The 19,190-nt window shown below is 51.6% G+C and overlaps 1 protein-coding gene across 2 annotated transcripts in view; it reads left to right on the top strand.

The window, feature by feature from the left end:
* Lmo1 (LIM domain only 1) overlaps positions 1-14,961 on the top strand; it is a 36,300-nt gene extending 21,339 nt beyond the window's left edge. For both annotated transcript variants that reach the window (XM_038345981.1, XM_038345975.1), the window contains 3 exons: positions 9,805-10,018; positions 12,718-12,843; positions 14,595-14,961. In XM_038345981.1, coding sequence (XP_038201909.1) covers positions 9,805-10,018; positions 12,718-12,843; positions 14,595-14,700 — 446 coding nt within the window. In that variant the 3' untranslated portion in view covers positions 14,701-14,961. The remainder of the gene's footprint in view (positions 1-9,804; positions 10,019-12,717; positions 12,844-14,594) is intronic.
* Positions 14,962-19,190: the final 4,229 nt, after the last annotated feature.

Below are 19,190 nucleotides of genomic sequence, written 5' to 3'. Positions count from 1 at the left end.
AAACTCAAAAGGAAATGACAGGCAGGGAATGGGTGGTTTAAATAAGGAAATGGGGGTAAAAAGTCCTCTCTATTGATAAAGCTCCAGAATGGAAGGCAGGAACCACCGACAAATCAGGGAAAGAATCTGCAATGTGTAAAGAGCCTAAAGCAAAGAGGGAGAGCGGGAGTGGGGTGGAGCTCAGCATGGGACGGGGAGGCAGGGGGCCAGACCACATGAAGCTATTCCAGGCTACATGCAGAGCAGGTGCGCCATGCTCAGGGTAGAGAAAGCCATGGAGAGGTTCCAAGCTGGGCAGTGACCAGCCTGGAAAGGCTTCTCTTACTGCTGAGTGAAAGAAGCGTGGGTTGCAGAACACTAGACGTGGGGGACCTATGCCCAAATTATAGTGAAAGATGGGAAGGGGGCCTGAGGATGTGCCTCAGTTGAGAGAGGTTTTGATGAGCATGTATAAAGCCCTCGGTTCGCTGCCCAGCACTGCATAAACTGGGAAGGGTGGTACATGCCTGTTATATCATCATTCAGGTAGAAGCAGAAGGATCAGAAGTTCAAAATCATCCTTGACTACATAGTGAGTTCTAGGCCACCCTGAGAGCCGTATAAGACCCTGGCTCAAAAAGATAAAAGTTGGCTCTGGAAATGGAAAGAAGTGGCTTGGATGGGGAGCAGGATGTGTATGGTGTGTGATGTGTGTGTGTGTGTGTGTGTGTGGTGTGTATGTGTGTTGTGTGTGTGTATGTGGTGTGTGTATGTGCTGTGTGTGTGGTGTGTGTGTATGTGGTGTGTGTATGTGCTGTGTGTGTGATGTATGTGGTGTGTGGGTGTGTGGTATGTGTGTGCTATGTGTGTATGTAGTGTGTGTGATGTGTGTATGTGGTGTGTGTGGTATGTGGTGTATGTGGTGTGTGGTATGTGTGGTATGTGTATGTGGTGTGTGTGTAGTGTGTGTGTATGTGGTGTGTGTGTGTATGTGTGTGTATGTGTGTGTGGTGTTTGATGCTGAGTTCCTCTAAGAACAGAGGGAAGGGATGGTACTAATGGATACTTTGAAAGGGAGATAGAACACAGAGATCAGGTTTGGGTTGGTAATCAGAGCTCCTAGCTTAGATCTATAGCATTTAAGCTATGTCTGAGATTGCAGGGAAACAAGAAAAACAAAAGCAAAAACAAAATAAAATAGAAGACACCCATTCCTGACACAGAGGGAGAGGCCACATTGGATATCTGTGCCATTCATTAACTTAGGCCTCATTCTAGTTAGGGAACCCCAATGAGCATGCACAGCTTCCTGTATGTCCAGGTCCTGGTTAAGGACCCACAGAAAGACTTAGAAAGACTGTAGGAGGTTAGCCCGTGAAGATGCACCAGAGTCTTGAGTGTTTCCTCCTGCTGGCCATTCTACAAGGTCTCAGCTGGCTCCTGGAATATATGTCTCCTCTAAATCTCGGAGCTTAATCCCAAACTCCGCAGTAGTGCTGTCAGAAGATGTGGCCCTTGAAGGCAGAATCATGAATGGGATTGGTATCCATATGCGTGGGACCCCTCTGCTGTATGAAGTACAATGGGAAGGCAACTGTCCGTGAGCAGGGAGCAGACCCTCATCAGACAATGGATGGGTCAATGCCTTGGTCTGGACCTTCCCAGGACCTAGACTGGGTAAATTAATCTGTTATTTCCAGTCCACCAATCTGATGTTCTGTCAGAGGTGCCTGGGTGGATGAAGTCTGTCTGCAAGGGGTTGTCTCACACCAAGCCTTGCAGGGTACAGCTTTCTCTCCCACCCTGGCCTCAGCGCTTTCCATCTCTAGAGACAGGAAGGTCACAGTGCTTTCAGGGTTTAGATGCAAGATCCTAAGGACAGTTGGCCTCCCGCAACTGCCACCACAGACATGCCTCCTGCTTCTTACTCTTCCCTTACTCTCCACCCTGCTGAGCCGGAGTCAGCGCTCTACCCCCAAGCAGCCATCCTGTTAGCTGTCTCTGCAGTGTAGCCCAGAGCTTTCTGCCTTAGCACGGTTCACATGGAGCCCAAGAAAAATATCACTTTCCCCATTGTTTAGGAAAAAGTGTGATGCCACCCATGATCCCAGGATAGAGCAGGCTGGGTATGGGTGCTCCCTCACAGTAGCCAGCCTCCATGGCATCTTTGGTCACTCCCAGATTTGCCATGGGGCAGATAGCATAAGATTTCTGGGCACTGCTTCACAATGAGTGAACCTGCAGAACTCAGGCAATGGTGACATGGAGTGTTACCATCCATCTGCGTGAGGTGACACTGGCAGCAGGTGCTAGGTACACTCTCGTAGACTGTCCGGAGAAACTGGGTGCTTTAGAGAAGACACGTGCTGTAGGACTACATTTCAGTGTCTTACCCTGTGCCAGGCCCCCTCCAGAACTCTCCAGGGCCCCACCCATCACTCACACACAAGCCTGCAGCCATGTGTTGAGCCTCCCCTCCACCCTGGGTTGGAATCGCAAGTTCTTACCTCTGCATGTAGCTCTGCTTCTTCACCAGGACCCTAGGAATAGAATCGCTGGCTCATAGCATACACGTGCCTTCTCTTAGCTGATTGTCCTAAGCTATTGTTTCAAACATAGTTAAAAGTACTTCATGGCTATGACCTAAATTAATCTTCAGAACAATCATTTAGCACAGTCTACCCGCCTTTAGTAAATTTTTAAATGGAGTCAAAATTGGAGAATAACAGAACCAGAGTTCCAGCTGAGGCCATGTGTCTTCAAATGTCTACCTCCTACCCATCTTCTCTAACTTCAGAGGCAAAGGCATCAGTCCCTCCCCTTAGCTGACCCGCCTCCAGTCTTCCCTCCCAGTGGAGGCCATGGGAGCCTCCATTTCCCTCCCTTACCTGACCCAGTAAGCACCATGCTGTGAATGGACTGGCAGAGAGGTCAGTAATGAGTGGGGACTAGGTGACCACGGCCGTGGGTCCCAACGGTTGTTCTCTGTGGCTTTTGATTCCAAATGAGTAGGAAATGCTATTAGCTCAGGCCTCAGCTGCCACGTGGCAGGGCCTGGGATAGGAGTGCAGTCAGACGAGAAATTGTGGAGATAAAACCGGTGTGAAATGGAAGCCTTCTTGCAGGCTGCACGGGCCTGTGCAGAATAGAGTTACTTCTGAGAAAACGAGATTGAGAGAGATGTGGCAGAATTAGATTACACTTTCAAATTTCTTTATTCGAGGGGCTTGATGCCTAGGAGGGGCAGAGACAAGATCCGCTGGGGTACTTCTCTGCAGCTCCACATCTGGGATGGGCCCCTGTGGATGGCAAGAGCCCCGATCTGTGAGACCTCTGAGTCCTAGGCTGACAGGGCTGCCTGCTGGGGACTCTGGGGCTCTGCAATGATTCAGGTGACTGCTGCTTCCTTCTGTCCCGGAGGTGTCAGATTTTTTTCAAATCAGAGTTTGTTTTAAGCGTGGTGGCTGTGACAGCCGGTGGCTGTGTGCACCTGTGCCTCAGTGAGCATTTACATCACCGCACCAACATGTGTGTGGACCCAGCCATGCATATGCGCACTTGCACGCATGAATGTGTTTTCATGTGCATTACTGAACACCTGGTGTGTGTCAGTTCCAAGCTGGGCTTTGACGGAACTGATATGGGGAGAATGAAACAGACACAAACCCTTCTTGTGTGGCCTTTGTGGGCCTGTGTGATTCCTGCTCGTGGAGGAGTGTTTGTATGTTCTGCCTGTGTCCTGTGGCTGAATGCATCTTCATAATTCCCAGTGTTGTCCAGTGTTCATGAAGTCTCCTGTGTGAGTGTCCTTAGGACCTCATCGAACAGCACTGCCGTGGGGCCCAGAGACAGACTACCAAGGTTTGTCTGCTTTTCAGACGAGTTGGGAGCCTTTCTTACACCTTACCTTTCCGGTGCTGGAATGGAAGGAATGCAGCCCTAACTCAGCAGTGAGCAAAACCCTTAGGGTGTTAGGTCAGACTGCCCATCCCAGGTCCCTGCTTATCACAGGGGCAGGGGTGCTCGTGGTGAGAAAGGGGAGCCCCAGAAGGCACCTGACATCCATGTTGTGCTGTGAGACTCTGGGAAGGGCCTACAGCTGAGTCTCCTTCTCTGGCCTACTATGGACCCAACAGGGAGGTTCATTAAGGGATTAGGAGGGATACCAAGGTTCTTTATGCCTGAGGCCCCAGAACACTGCTCAGAATCTCAGAGAGACCTCCCTGAGCCCTATAGCCAGCCTTCCCTACTCAGCTGGCCGCTGGAGCTGCCTGTGGGCAAACAAGTGGGGCTGACTTCCTCCTAGACAAGCTCGCACTGACTACTGTTCTGGCTTCTGGATGACTCTGAAATCTGGCCAGAGCCCACTTGACTCCAACCACAGTGGCAGGTTCATATCTGACCTCTGCTCTGCAAAGGAAGTGTCTGTCCCTAGTGTCGGCCCCTGAGGTGGGGCTGTGACTGAGCTTCCCATTGTGCTTGACCTTCAGGCTCAGCTCGTTCTAAAGACTCCTTTACAACTCATGGGGGCTCTCTGAGTTGAGGATTCTTTTCTTTATTTCCTTTGGTTTTGGGTTTTGTTTGGTTTTGGTTTTGTTTCTTTGAAACAGGGTTTCACTACATAGTCCTGGCAGTCCTAACTGTCCTGGAAGTCACTTTGTACACCAGGGTGGCCTCAAACTCGAAGAGATCCACCTGTCTCTGCCTCCCAAGTTCTGGGATTAAAGGCACCACCACGGCCAGCAAGAATATTGTTTTCATACCCGTTTTACAAAGAGGAAAACTAAGGCCCAGGGTTAATGAAAAAGTATCAGATAAATCTAGATCAGGGAAACTCCAGAAATGGCTGGCTTTTCTGCCTCAGAAGTGCTGATGGATACCTAGGAATTCCTCGAGTGAGTGAGTGTCTTAGCTAGAGCTACGGTGGCAGTGATGAAACACCGTGGCCAAAGCCACCTGAGGAGGATGAGGAGGAGTGAGTTTGTGTGGCTTCCACTTCCACTTCACTGTTCATCATCAACGCAAGTCAGGACAGCAACTCAAGCTGGACAGGAACCTGGAGGCAGGAGCTGATGCAGAGGTCATGGAGGGTGCGGCTTACTGGCTTGCTCCTCATGGCTTGCTCAGGGAGTACCTGAGATCACATCCTAGAGCCCATGCCAGGCGGCTCACAACTTCCTGGAACTCTGCCTCCAGGGATCCAATGCCTCTGGCTTCTGCAGGCACTGAGCTCACATGTGCATATCCACACACTGACAGACACAAAATTAAGATTAACCTTAAACCGGGTGGCGGTGATGCACATCTTTAATCCCAGCACTCAGGTGGTAGAGGCGGGTGGATCTCTGTGAGTTCAAGGCCGGCCTAGTCTACAAAGTAAGTTTCAGAACAGTTAGGGTAACACAAAAGATGTATCTTTTAAAATAATGTAAAGCTCAAAATGATAAAAAGTTTTAAAGAAGCAAGTACCCTAAGGAATAACACCCTAATGGAGTATATTATTGTTCCTTACCCCATTCTAACCTCTGGGCTATGGCTTTAGGTTCCTAGTTGCATCTTGACCTACAGTCTGTAAACAGTGAGAACCCATGGCTCTGTGTCACAGGTGCAGGTCAGGAGGGAGGGGCTGCTCCAGGCCTCTAGCTCTCCAGAGGGCCTCTAGCCCCCAGTTTAGGGCCCACATTTGACTCTGTCCTTTACGGCACAGAGGACATAGCCTGGACAATGACATTTCTCCCAGAGCAGTGGTGAGCACCACCCTTGGGGCAGAAATTAAGCAAGGTCCCTGGCAAGGCTCAAACAGGAAGGGCACCAGGATGCTGCCAGGAGCAGCGGGATATGCTGGCTGGCATCTGCAGTCTCTGTCCCCAGGTATCTGTCACTGGCAGTACTGCAATCCAGTAGGGGGCATACCTGAGGTGTGGCCCGCAGGGACCTGCAGCAGAGTGGAGTAGACACACCAGGGGCAAACTGGCCTTGCAGAAGTGGCGGGGGGAGGGGGCCCTCCTGTGACTCAGGGCTTTCTCTCTGCTGTCCACTGTGGAGCCCATTAGCCTTGCAATTTGGAGACACCCACATCTCATAGGAGAGGGGCAGCCTGGGTTGGGCTGCATAGGTAGGAGCTGCCGAGGCTATGGGGTCTGGTTGGCAGACAGCTTCTTGTGTAGAAGGCCTCTCTCCAGGGTGAGGAGCACTGTAGGAGGAAGGACTGATAGCTTCTGCCCGTCCCACCTCATCACTGTGGTGTCTGACTTTGGCTCACATTGCAGAGCTGAGGATGAAGTCAGAGTTCTGCAGAGCCCAGGAATCGGAGTTTGTACAGGCCTGGAGCCTTGCACTGACCTCTTAGGTAACTCACTGCTGACAGCGGGACCTGGAAACTGAAGACTTCCTTCACAGCCTGGCCACCTCCTTCATCAGCCCTGCTGCCCCCTCCCTGGGACAGAGGAAGACAGGAGTTCAGTCTGTGTCCCTTCAAATATCATTCCCTCTGCACCCTTAGACTGAGGGTGGCACGTGGGCTAAGTGAACTGATTGTTTTGCCAGGCCCAGTGTGTGTACCTAAGCATGTGCCTGGGCATGTGTGTGGGCACAGGCAGCCTCCATTGTTAAAGATGGGTGTTTTCATGCGTGAGTAGTAATTATTGGGTAATGCTTTAAAACCTCTCCTGAAGGAGTGCAAAGCTGTTTTCCCCCCCCTCCTGAAGTCGGGAGTACGTTAAAAGGATTACCATGTAGATTTGATTTTTAGATAACGCTAAAATGGATCCCAAATGGACTTCAGCAGAGGGCTGCTATCTCCCTAATGGAAAGTGTGTGGCCTGAGGCTCTGCTCCCAGAGCCAGCGGAGGAGGGGCAGGAGGGTCTGCAAAGGGCTGGCTGGCTGGCAGGGTAGAGGGGGCTGGGGAGATAGAAGTGGGAGCCCAGGCCTCATTTGGGGAGTAGGAAATTGTAGATGTACCCCCTTAAAGCCCCTTTACTTCCCTGGGAGGTGTTTTTACCTCCCCTACAGGATTTGGCCCTGCAGAGTCAAAACCACTCCAGCGGGAAGCAAGGGGTTATTTCCATTTGCCTTACTGGGCAGATGGGGGAACTAAGGCTAGACCATTTCCTTTGGACTATGTGGCTACAGCTTGGTCCACCCACAGGCACATGCTGGGATAGGCTTTTCCTAGGTGAAAAAAATCTCAGTGATCTCTGCCTTGGTGTCCAGAATCAGGGTCGTAGGTTTCCACTTCTGCAGGTTTCCACTTCTGCAGATTTCCACTTCCGTAAAAGTTAGGCAGAGCCCAGGGATCAGAGTTCACACTGTCCCGGAGGCTTGCATAGACTTTTTAAGGTAACCTATGTGTGGCAGGCCCAGCATGGGCACAGGGAGGATGGAAATGTAAGGGGTGTAGGAGCAGCCTGCGGTATCACTCCTTGTGGCTTCCATTGGGTCCTCAAGTGTGGCCAGGCATGCGGAAACCCAAGCTTGGAATGAATGACAACTATCAGGCAGAAGAGCTGACGTAGATGCTTTAGAGCTGGGGTCTGCACTGTCCCTTTTTCGTTTAGGAGTAAAACTTAGTGGCTGCATGCTTTCCCTGGTATGGTGCAGCTACTCACCCGCCTACTGATAGCATCCAAGTACAGAGCCCTGGAGAGGCCAAGCCCACTACATGCCAAGTGAACAAGAAGGAGGGCAGTTGTGTTGAGGCTATAAGGGCCCTACCTTGAGATCTGAGTTAGTATTTATATGAACAGCTCTACTGACTTGGTGCCCCTCCACAGGCCCCAGGGACAGTCTTCCCATCCTAGGAACGCCAGGCCGCCCCCTATTTTCCTATACTTCATCCCTCCCTGTAGGCCAAGCCTTAGAAGGAACTTGTCATGAGGCCTGCTTCATGGGCAGACAGAGCTGAGCTCTGTCAGAGGAGACACAGGCTGACCCCGGGACGGCCATCATCCTGAATACTATCTCTCATTCAGACCAATTAACCTTTAGAGCTGCATTAAGAAAATTAGGCAGTGAACTTCGCAGCTAACAGATGGTCCTACGGTGACTGGAGGTCGGGGGGGGGGGGGGGGGGGAGGGGGTCAACCTCTGTCTGCCTGGGGCAGCTACAGGGTGTCCTCCTCCAGGCCCTTACCTGTCCCTTTGGTCCTGTGTTGCCATAGATCTGAGCTCTCTTCTTGCAGAGAGGGTTTCCCTGACCTAGGGCCTCTCCTCCTCTCCAGCAGAAGTCAGAGGGCTTGGCTGGAGAAACACGGGAGAGGAGCAAATCCTGAAGCTGTCTCCATCAGTAATGTACAGTCGTCACAATCACCACCCGAACTTCATGTAGGGGAGAACGTCTGCCCAGAAAGCCAAGGGCCATTCTGACCAGACAACTATGAATCTAAGGTCTCTAGGAGGCAGCTTCTCCCCTGAAGCCAGAGGACATACATATTCTTTTCTGTAGAAGAAAGGGCAAAGGAGGGAGGTGGCTCAGCAGCCAGGCCTGTAGGTGGGTACAGAGTTGGGGCTGGGCATGACAGAGATACCCGGAGATGGAACTGAAGATACACCTGGAAAGAAATTATGTATTTGGGACAGGATAAGGCCAGTGGAAGCAGAGACTCCGGGCCTGTCGGCAGCTGGCCTGTTGGAATGGTAGGCTTTGCTGGCTGTGCCTTAGTCATGGATAAAGTCTGCCTCTAGCCCACCCTCTGTTCTCTTAAGGGGCTTGTACTTCAGCAGCCCTCCTTGGGAAATCAGACATTTGGTTTCTGGGGTCTCTTGTGTGGACACCGTGTGCCCCATTTCCTCCTCAGCTGCTCTTCCCTGTGGTTCTGGGGGAAGGGACCAGTCATGTGTGCCTGTGTGTTCACCTCTGTCCACACCTGCACATCACGCTGTGCACAAGGGTGTGTGTGAGTGTTCCTGCTTACCTCCCAGCAGGTTCTGCCCTCAGTGACTGTGCACTGAGTCTTGCCTGGTACTTGGTGCTCCTTATATGCTGAGAAGCTTGCGAGGGAGGTGCTGGAGGGAGATTCCTAAACTGGGAGGTTGAACCAGGCTTCAGTAGCTCTGGAACCTTCGTCCCTCCTTACCTCCCTCCCTTCCTTCCTCTCTCTCTCTCAGACCAGGACAGATAGAAATTTGACTTTGGTTGTGTGTGAGGGGAGCTACACACAGCCCCTCAGCTGATACCCTGAGCCTCCCCCTTTCTTCCCGATGCTGCCTTTCTGTACTTGTGGGTGGAGGTTGCCATGGTACACGCAGAGTGACCCTTGCACTTCAAGAAATGCTGGAGGTGGCCGGGCGGTGGTGGCGCACGCCTTTAATCCCAGCACTCGGGAGGCAGAGGCAGGCGGATCTCTGTGAGTTCGAGGCCAGCCTGGTCTACAAGAGCTAGTTCCGGGGCAGGCTCTAAAAAAAAAGCTGCAAAGAAACCCTGTCTCGAAAAACCAAAAAAAAAAAAAAAAAAAAAAGAAAGAAAAAAAAAAAAAAGAAAAAAAAGAGAAATGCTGGAGGTGGGACTCTTGGTGGAACTCCTTCTTAGCTCTAATGTGGCCAGCTTTGACTGTGTTAGGAGGACGTGAGTCTGCCTGGATCAGATCACACAGGGCACAGTGGCTGGGAAGGGAAGGGCCCAGCAAGGCCAGCAGCCTCTAGACCTCTTGAAGGGTCTAGACAGGACAAAGGCATGGCATGTTGCTGGAAGGCCAGACTTGGGGCCTGGGGAGGAAGTAGGAAGTGAGGACTCCAGGGAGCCTCTACTTAGAAGTACCTCCGTTCCCTGGAGAAGGGTCTGCCGGAGCTCCAGGTCACTCCCGTGCCCGTCTGTTTTCCCATTGCAGGTGTGCCCATGCTCTCTGTCCAACCTAAAGGGAAGCAGAAGGGCTGTGCAGGCTGCAACCGCAAGATCAAGGACAGGTACCTGCTGAAGGCGCTGGACAAGTACTGGCATGAGGACTGTCTCAAGTGTGCCTGCTGTGACTGCCGCCTGGGCGAGGTGGGCTCCACGCTCTACACCAAGGCCAACCTCATCCTGTGCCGGCGTGACTACCTGAGGTGGGTTCTGCTGCTCTGCCCTGCTCACACAGCCCCTATCCTTCCAGTCTGGTGCAACTCGGCCCCAAGCTCCAAACCAGACAACCAGTGTGCACAGTCCTGTGGCTACTCCTTGTTTACCCCTTTGTCGGCCCTATGAGCTACCCCAAAGCAGGCCTATGTGTTTAACTTCTTGGACTTGGCCCCACACTATCCAAGCAGGCACTAGTAGCAATCGGACACCAAGATAATCTTCCCATGGGTACCAGCCTGGCTTCAGCCTTACCTATCTCCTATGGGTATCTTGGAGGGGATTCCTCAGAGGGGCCTGGAGGAGCAGATGAAATGGCCCAGACTTGCCTGGGCCTTTCTCCCTGGTGGCATCTCCTGCCCACCTCTCCCCAGGTGTGCTAGGATTAGGGTCTCATTATCTTGGCTAGCAGGGAGTCATACCCTAGGGCAAGGCCAGTACTGCCAATGCTTTTTGAAGACCTGGGTTTGAAGCAGCCCTGGGCATTGAGTTCGAACCTTTTCTCTGTTCAAAACCCCCATTCCCCACCTTGCATTCTTCAGAGCTCTTACCCCTCTGCCACAACCTGGATCCCATCCCCTGGGGCTGCCTTCCCCAATTAACCCTCCCTTAGGCCATGTATGACATCAGCAAGGCTGGAAGGAGGCCATGAAGCAGGAGCCTTGGCTGAGACCCAGCAGCTGCATTTGGCTGTCACTGGCTGCTCTATGGTGGCTGGGCTGCCTTGTGAGGAAGGAAGCCCCATCACATTAATTAGCAGAATGGGGTGAGAGCTGGTGGGACTTCTGCTCAAGTAAGGACAAGTTGGAGGGGGCAGGGCTATCTAGAAATGCCCACCTTCCCTGGAGAGCCTGAGATTTACCTGTCTGCACCTTTCCTTTCAATTGTTGCCTTTAGCTTTAGAAACAGATTTTTTTTTTTTAAGTGATAGTGTTTAGTGTGGAGAGAAAAACTGAGGCTGGGAGGAAAGGTTAAGGATATGCTTGGGAAGTTAACACCCAAGGGCATGGAAAGGGGACCTTCAAGTCTGAAGGTTTGGGACATCTACCTGGGTAGTTGAATTAGCAGACTAGGGAGAGGTGACTGTACAATTGGTGGCCTGCAATCAGGACTGGGAGGAGCATCATGGTGTAGTGTGGGCTTGTCAGGAACTCCAAAGCACCCATGGCATTCTGGGCCCTTGCATTCTGGGCCCTAGAAGCCATAGGGGCTGGCGGCTTTTGTACCTATGCTCTGGCAGAGGTAAGGAATGACTTCTGGAGCCAGGTAGGCCAGTAAGTTAGGGAGGGGTGACTGTCCAGAGCTGGCCCTTTGCAGCAACTGCTGGTGGCAGAAAAGGCCCCCATTGGCAGGCAGATGGTGTGACCCAGCCTTTGTCTGCCTTTATCTGAGCCACCAGGCAGCTCAGGCCAGGGAATAATGGAGCCAAGCTGGTCTGCAGGTGCCTGAGCCCGCATCGACAAATCGGGGATTAGAGGGGCCCACCACCCGCCTCTCAGCCCCCTTGCACCATTCGGAGCTCACTCAGCAGAAAGGAAGCAAGGCGGAGCTTGGTTTGCTCAGACCATTAGAGTGCCCAACCAAGGATTGCTATGAATGGGGAGGGAGTGAACTTGCTGTCCCCCTGTTCCCAGAGCTCTGCAGCCAGCAGCAACAAGGAGGGATGTTCTCCCAAAGAGACCACATGCCAGCTTCCCTTGGAACTTACTTTGGGGACCAGTTCAGGATGAGAAGCATCTTTAGGTAGGCTGTGCTGGTCTGGCAGCCTCATTTTACAAAAAGATAAACTGAGGTTCCAAGAAGGAAACGGATACATAGGTGAATGACACCGTGAGATTACAGCAGAACATGATTTCATAAAACACCATAATCTTATTTTTGAGGCGTGTCGCCTAGGCTGGCCTCGAACTCCCTGTGTAGATACGGATTACCTTCCATTCCTGTTTCTCCTGCCTCTGCCTCCTGAGTGCTGGGGTTGTAGACATGGGCAACCACATAGGACTCATGTGGTACTGGGGGTGGAAACCAGGGCTTCTCGCATGCTAGGCAAGCGCTCTGACGGAGCTACAGCCTCCAGAAAGCACTGCATTTAAGCAAGAAGTCAGTGGCATAGATCACTCTCCCAGAGGAGCCAGGCATGTGCCCCCAGTGAGCTATTTAGCTTGCTGTGAGTCACTCTTATCTTGAATGGGGATGACCTCAGAGGGCTGTGTTGAGATCAAAGGAGGTGATTTTTTTTTTTTTTTTTGTAAACTGTTAGCATGCCTCTGAGCTACAGGTTCAGTTAGGGTTAAGGTTAGGCGCTGTTAAGTGCATAGTCCTGTGAGCATTACGTTTTAGTCTTTGACAGTCAGGATAACTGAGGCTCTGGGAGGTTCCAAGTGACTGCCTGAGGATACACAGCCCATAATGGGCAGATTGCCTCAGAGACTTATGCTTGTGAGGGTCTGGAGCCTTTGCTTAGGGGCCAGCCTTGAGGGAGCCTGGTGAAAACTTGAAATGGTGTAGGGGATTGTGTGTGCTAACACAGCCTCCTGGGAAGGGAGATGCCAGTTTTTTAAGCTTAACCTAGCAGTTGTCCATGGGATAGGCTCACCTGCTATCCCATGAGCTAGAGAAAGGGGCAGGTCCTTGAGTGGAGGCAGTTCCTTGGCAGGCCCTTGAATCCTCCATGCCCTTCCCCTGGCAGGCTTTTTGGCACCACAGGAAACTGCGCGGCCTGCAGCAAGCTGATCCCAGCTTTTGAGATGGTGATGCGAGCCCGAGACAATGTGTATCACCTTGACTGCTTTGCCTGCCAGCTCTGCAATCAGAGGTGAGTGCCAGGCCATCAGCCAACCCAACACACTTCCCAGACCCCAGACTAAGGCCTGCTGCTTAAGCCAGGAGTGCTGGAGAGGCATGCATGCAAGTATGGCTTCTTTTGTGTATGTAGCTGAGTATGCATGCTGTCATTACCATACGTGTGCATATGTGTATCTATACCCTGTGGTCACATATGGGTGGCAACTTTCTATATGAACTTAAAGACAACGTATGTGTGCATTTTCACACTATGTATATTAAGTATATGTCATTCGGGGAGGGGTTTTTGTGTCAGGGTCTCATGTATCCCAAGCCACCCTCAAACTTGCTGGGTAGCCATGGTTGACCTTAAACTCCTGCCTCTAGCTCCTGAGTGCTGAGATTACAGGCCTGTATTGCCATGCCTGGTGCATTCATTTCTGGGCCTGACCCCAATTGTGTGCATGCTAAGCGAGCTCTCCACCAACTGAGCTACATTTCCAATCCAACCTCTATTATTTTTGTTTGGTGACAGGGTCTCAAGTAGGCCAATACCTCAAACTTGCAATGTAGCTGTGGATAACTTTGAACTCATGACCCTCCTGGTTCTACCTTCCTGGTTCTGGGAGTGCTAGGATTGTTGGAGTAGGCCACTATGTCCAGTATATATGTGCTTGTGTATGTATTTTAAATGTCTGTGTACGCATGGATACTAGTACATCGGATTGGTGTGTACTTGTTCATGCTCGAGTGTGTGTATACTGCGTGTACATGGTGAGGTGAGAATGTTTATGCACATGCTTTAAACATGTGTGTACTATCCTGTACCAGTGTGCATGTGTTTTGTGTCTTGTCTAGTGAGAAGGGGTTTCCAGGCCCACAGGGTGAGAGATCTCTTCAGGAAATATCACTCCCTCCTCACTCCACTCGTGTGTATCTGGTTCCAGTTCTCTATTTCTCCTTTGTGAATTTTTGGGTCCCATACACTCTCCCAGTCCTGGGGGAAGCCTTGAGGGATTTAAGGCCTTCACCCCTGGCTTGGAACCTACCACCAACAATCAGGACATCTCCTCAGGAGCCCTCAGGTTAGGTAGGCATTCATACAAATGTTCCCAGGTTGAGAGATCCAGAGGCAGCACGGGGGACACTAGGCTGGCCCTGTGTGTTGGCCAGACTGCCTCCTAGCAGGGCTCTGTGAAGTTCTATCGCCACCTGGTGGTTGGACTGAGATCCAATGCTGGGATTGAGTTGGTGATGCTGGGGCTTAAAAATCTCAGACACCAGTAGATATCTTTGAGGAGAAGCTTGAAATCCCTCAATACTTCCGGAGGACAAAGAGACCAAAGTGTGATCTCCCTTGTGTTGGAGAATAAACTGTGGGCTTGGGTCACACAAGCCCTAAGCTGGGATGGCAAAGGGATTCGTCTCCCTCCCCACTTCCTCTCACCTCTCATTCTCCACCCGTCTCCTCTCTGTCTAGTTCTGGTTCCGTGCCCTCTTGCACCTTCTCCGGGACTGTTCCTCCTGCACCTCCTTGAGTAGACAATGGTGGGAGGCCCATGGCTTTACTGTCTGTCCCACCACGCCAGGCTGCAGGGGTCTGTGGAGAGAGATTGACCAGGCCTGCTCTGATGTTTCTTCTGTATCTCTGGAAGATTCCCAGAGCTAGCTCATCAGCACCACCACCTCCCCTCCATGTCCCACCTCCTGGGCCCGGCTGGGACCTCCTCTTGCTGGACTTCACCTATAGCTTTTTTTTTCCTCTTGCTTGGATTTTTCTAGATTTTGCGTGGGAGACAAATTCTTTCTGAAGAACAACATGATCTTGTGTCAGATGGACTATGAAGAGGGGCAGCTCAATGGCACCTTTGAATCCCAGGTTCAGTAATGCCCTGCATCTGGCCTCCAGGTCCGTCTGTCCGTCCGCCTGCCTGACCACCTGCCTGGCAGGCCGGCCAGCCACTCTGCCTGCGCGGGCTGGCCAGCTGCTGTCCTACAAGTTAGACGTCATCGTCAATGGGAAGGTGGCTTTTCTCCATTACCACCGCCCATCTCCGTGGGCCCTCCTGGGGCCAGGCTTGGCCTGTACAGTCTGTCTTGTGTATATAAATGGGAACATTTATTTTATGAGAAATGTAATGCGATTTTATTACTGGCGTGGATTAAACTTATGAATGTTTCCGGGGACATGACTCTGTGTTGTTCACGTGACTGATACAGCTGTACCTCCCCACCTTCTGCCTCTGGTGGGTAGGGCGTGGGGAAGCAGACTCCAGCATGTGCTGGAGAAAAACAAGCTTGGCTTTGGGGATCAGAAGGAAGGGAATAACTTAGAGTGCCCTAGCCACAGGTGAGAACTGGGATATCCCTTCCCCTCCTACAAAGCATGCATCCTGGTGCTATGCAGAGCCCTAAGAAGGGGGCCAGCATGACGCTTGATGTTCTTTTAGACTACACATTCCTCACTGGAATCCCTAGCAAAGTGACCAGATGGGGACCCAGTTCTGCCGTGCTCCACAGTAGAGCCCCAAATCCCAAGCCCCCATAGTGTGGCAGTACCCTCCTAATCCCCTTTCTCTTTCATGGTAACTGACTTGGAACCTAGAATCTTATTCACCAATTAAGAACAATTCTATTTCCCTTCAGCTTATCTATGCAGGCTGGAGACGGCCAGGGAGCCACTCAGCAACCCTCATCCTACTCCAGGTCTTAGTCACTGGAGTTAACCCCAAGGGAATCAGGCATGAGGTTCAATCATGGATAAGACACAGTCCCTGCTCTTGAAGAGTCTGCCAGGGACTTAGAAAGCTGAAGCCTCAGTAAGCGGGGAGGAGCCAGGAAAACTGACAGCGCACACCAGGGGAGACATAATGCTGCTGGGGAGACCTGAGATGGGCCCGTTCCCTGCAGCAGACATGGGCCGTGATGATTCCTGAGAGTCAGGGACAGAGGACATACTGTCAGACAGACACATGTGCCGACAGGCAGAAGAGACAGGCAGGCCAGCCAGCAGGCAGATAGCCCAGGCCAGAAGACAGCAGGACCTGCAGACAGGCAGACAGTGTGGCATTTCTATCTGCCTGGCTGAGCTGGGCTCACCGAGAGTATCAGGGATAATGCCACAGTGCTGGGCACAGGGCCTGGAAGGGAGCAGAGCAGACCAAGGGAGCAGAAGTCTGGCCAGGCAGGCTATGTGGAGAGGCTCTCCACCCAGACCTTTGCTTCTCTTCCTCAGGGCCTGTTTTCTACCTGACCATAGCCTGGAAGCCAGGATTGCGGGAGCCTGGCTATGGCCTCCGGCTCTGGCTGCTCCTTCCCTAGCTTTGTGTCAGCCTTCCTCCTCCGGTCTGAAGTGTGGAGATAAGGCTATCAAGTGCCTGGAAGAAACTGCTTCTCTGAGGCCTGGTTTTGTGGCCAGGGGAAGGAATGGGTAGAACCAAAGATCACAGGGTAGGAATTCTCTGTGAAGGATCTATGCCCATGCACGTGTGAGGAGAGAGAGAGAGAGAGAGAGAGAGAGAGAGAGAGAGAGAGAGAGAGAGAGAGAGAGAGCGAGCATGCCAGGGGGTGTTTGTGTATGTGACGTGTGTTGGGTGTGCCTGGGTTGGGTGCTGACTGCGGGATCCATAGTGGGCTGGGAAGGAGGTTGAGTACATGCAGAGATGGAGGAATTGCAGTCTACGATAAACAGTTTTCTCCCTCAACTTGAAAAAAAGCAGATCACTTCCCTGGATTGCAGCACAGCCCTTTACACCAGACCCTCTGTGGGCCCTTAAGGTCCAGGGTGCCTGCTCCAAAGGCCTGACTCCTAACTTCAGAGTTTGCTGTAGATAAAGTTGTAACACAAGTTAATTACATGGTTATGGAGAGATAACGGAGCCACTCGAATGCCGTTTCTGGGCAATTACAATTGTTTCCAACAGAGTTACCATATTGCAGCCATGAAATAACATGTCATTCTGCGGTAATTATGTAATTAACTTGTCTCACCACTCTAGGTTGCACAACAATTAATTCACTCACAATAAGATAGACTCAAAATCAGACAGGCGGCGTTTGAAAGCCCCCAGTAGAGGAGTTGCCCTTCTCAGAAGCCCCAGACCTGGTCTGTCCACCCTCAGAGCTTATCAGGGGGCTCTCCCAGCTCTGTGTGTTCCAAGCTCACTGTCACGAACCCAATTTATTGTTTTCTTACCACCTCGCTTAGGAAGGAAGAATGATCTGGTTCCTAGGTGAGCCAGGAGACTCAGATCTACACTGTGAAGGCTGTGCTGGCTGGCATGAGCTGGCCTCACCATGCTGGACATTGCGGGGGCCTGAGTTGGATGCACCTCACCAGGAAGCCCCCACCAGCCCACGAATGCTCTGAAAGCAAACTCTGCAGGCCTGGCCTTAGCCATGTGAAGCCACTAGGAGAGAGGAGGTGACAAAGACTAAGCCCTCTTTCATGGGGCAACTGAGGCAGGGCAGCACTGACCGCCGCAGCCTAGGGGTAATGCATCTGGAGGGGATTTGTGCTCTCCGGGGGTGACTTAGGAAAAGCCTCGCCTCCTTCACCCCAGCTACTGCTGAGGAGTTAATTAAGTGCAGGGTATAAGTTGTCCTACTTTGGTTCCCTTGGGGGCTGCAACCCACAGATGATTGAGGTTCAGGGACAGAGATCGCTGAGAACAGCCATTGGGGGCTGCATCAGGTCTTGCCTAGGGCGGGTGGCACTTGAACTATGGACTGACTTTGCACTACACTTAAAACCTTTCCTTAGCCAGCCCCAGGTGTGGGGGCAGGCCTCCATCTCCCCTCCCTGGCTTCCTTGGTGGTCTGGTATCAGAAATATTATCACAGGGTTCCTGGGCCTCATATTATGGAGACTGTTCTTGTCCCCAGTCCTTCACCTGCAGATTGACCCCAGGGCAGGGCTCAGGAAGGACCCTGATTCCAATCTCGATGCTGCCTGTCGTGGAATCTCACACGAGTCTCTCTCCTGACCATGATAACCTTTCACTCAGGACGCACTGACAAAAGTCACATGACATTCCCGTCTGGGGGAGCTCATCTCTATGAAGAGATGCTGGCTCTTCTTGGTTTCTGCCACCAGAGACCATTCGTGGCCAGGCTAACTAAGTCAGACGCCGAATGATCCCCAGAACTACCAAGGGAGGACAGACCCAGGAAGGATGCTTCCTGACTGCAACCGTTCATCACCCTTGGAGAAAATGCCACAGAGAAAATGGTGCTGGTGAGTCAATAGTTGGCTATCTTTACCTTTAAAACTTGAATTTCCTGAAAATGAATGTATATAGATGAGCTGATATGAAGATAGGTGGGTTCAGAAAATTTATTTGGTCAATCTTGGTCTATCATGAGAGAATAATCATATGAAACACACACACACACACACACACACACACACACACACACACACACACTCACTCATAAAACCAGAAAAGAATTAGCTTACTCAGAAACCACAGTCAGTCTTTATTTATCTCTGCATGAGATCAGGGGCAGGCATTCATATTGTTTTAGCCCATCTAGGGTCTTAGTTTCTTGCCCCTGGGGCGGGAAGACAAAGGATTGTCCCAGTTTTCAGACTGTTGGTACCACTAAAGTAGATTATTTTTTGAGCTCTTTACATGACTTTTGTCACCCACCAGAAGCCTTCAGCTTTGTAGCACTCTTGGCCCCTGCTATCACATTTAGATTCTCTTGGACTCCTAGCTGAGTCCAGTGTTAAAATAGTAAGCTTCATGTTACACTATTTCTGCCCCTTCAGCCACTTGTATCCCCTTCTTGGACCTTGGGACATCTCTTGATGAAGCTCCTTGTACCTGGGTTCCACCTTCTTGACACTCCAGGGTTTGAGTCAGACCCAGAAAGAAGGCAATTGCTGATCACAGCTGTAGAGGAAGGTCTGGTCCCTACTCTCTGCAGGCTCAGGGAGAAGGGAGACAGGCACTCAGAAAAGAAATCAGTCTTTAAACTCTTATTCCTTGCAGGTCGGGGTGGGGGCTGTGTCAAACAGCCTTGCATTCAGTTTGTCTCCCCCAGGTGGTTTTTGTTCTGGGCACCACTCCTCCTCGAGAGCTGGTGGATGCCCTGGGTGAGCTGAGCTTCCTCAGAACACCCACCTCCCCTCTTTTCAGACCACCCACCCCCCTAGGCTGTATACCTACCCACTGCTTCCAATGGATGCTGTCCAGAGTCTGCTTCTCTGAGTTCATGGGTTCTGAGTCCTGCAAAAGCAACTACCCAGTTATTCCCCCTGTGCCTGGTCTTGGCAGAGGATTCAAGACCCCTTGAGAGTCTGGTTCCCTTTGGCTGCTTGTGGTCCTTTCCTTGTCCCTTCCATCTTTGGCACACAGACTGATTGCAGAAAGG

This window comes from Arvicola amphibius, chromosome 1, assembly GCF_903992535.2.
Source record: "Arvicola amphibius chromosome 1, mArvAmp1.2, whole genome shotgun sequence".
NCBI lineage: Eukaryota > Metazoa > Chordata > Mammalia > Rodentia > Cricetidae > Arvicola > Arvicola amphibius.
The sequence above is the reverse complement of the archived record's forward strand: the minus strand, read 5'-3'. Positions and strand labels throughout refer to the sequence as shown.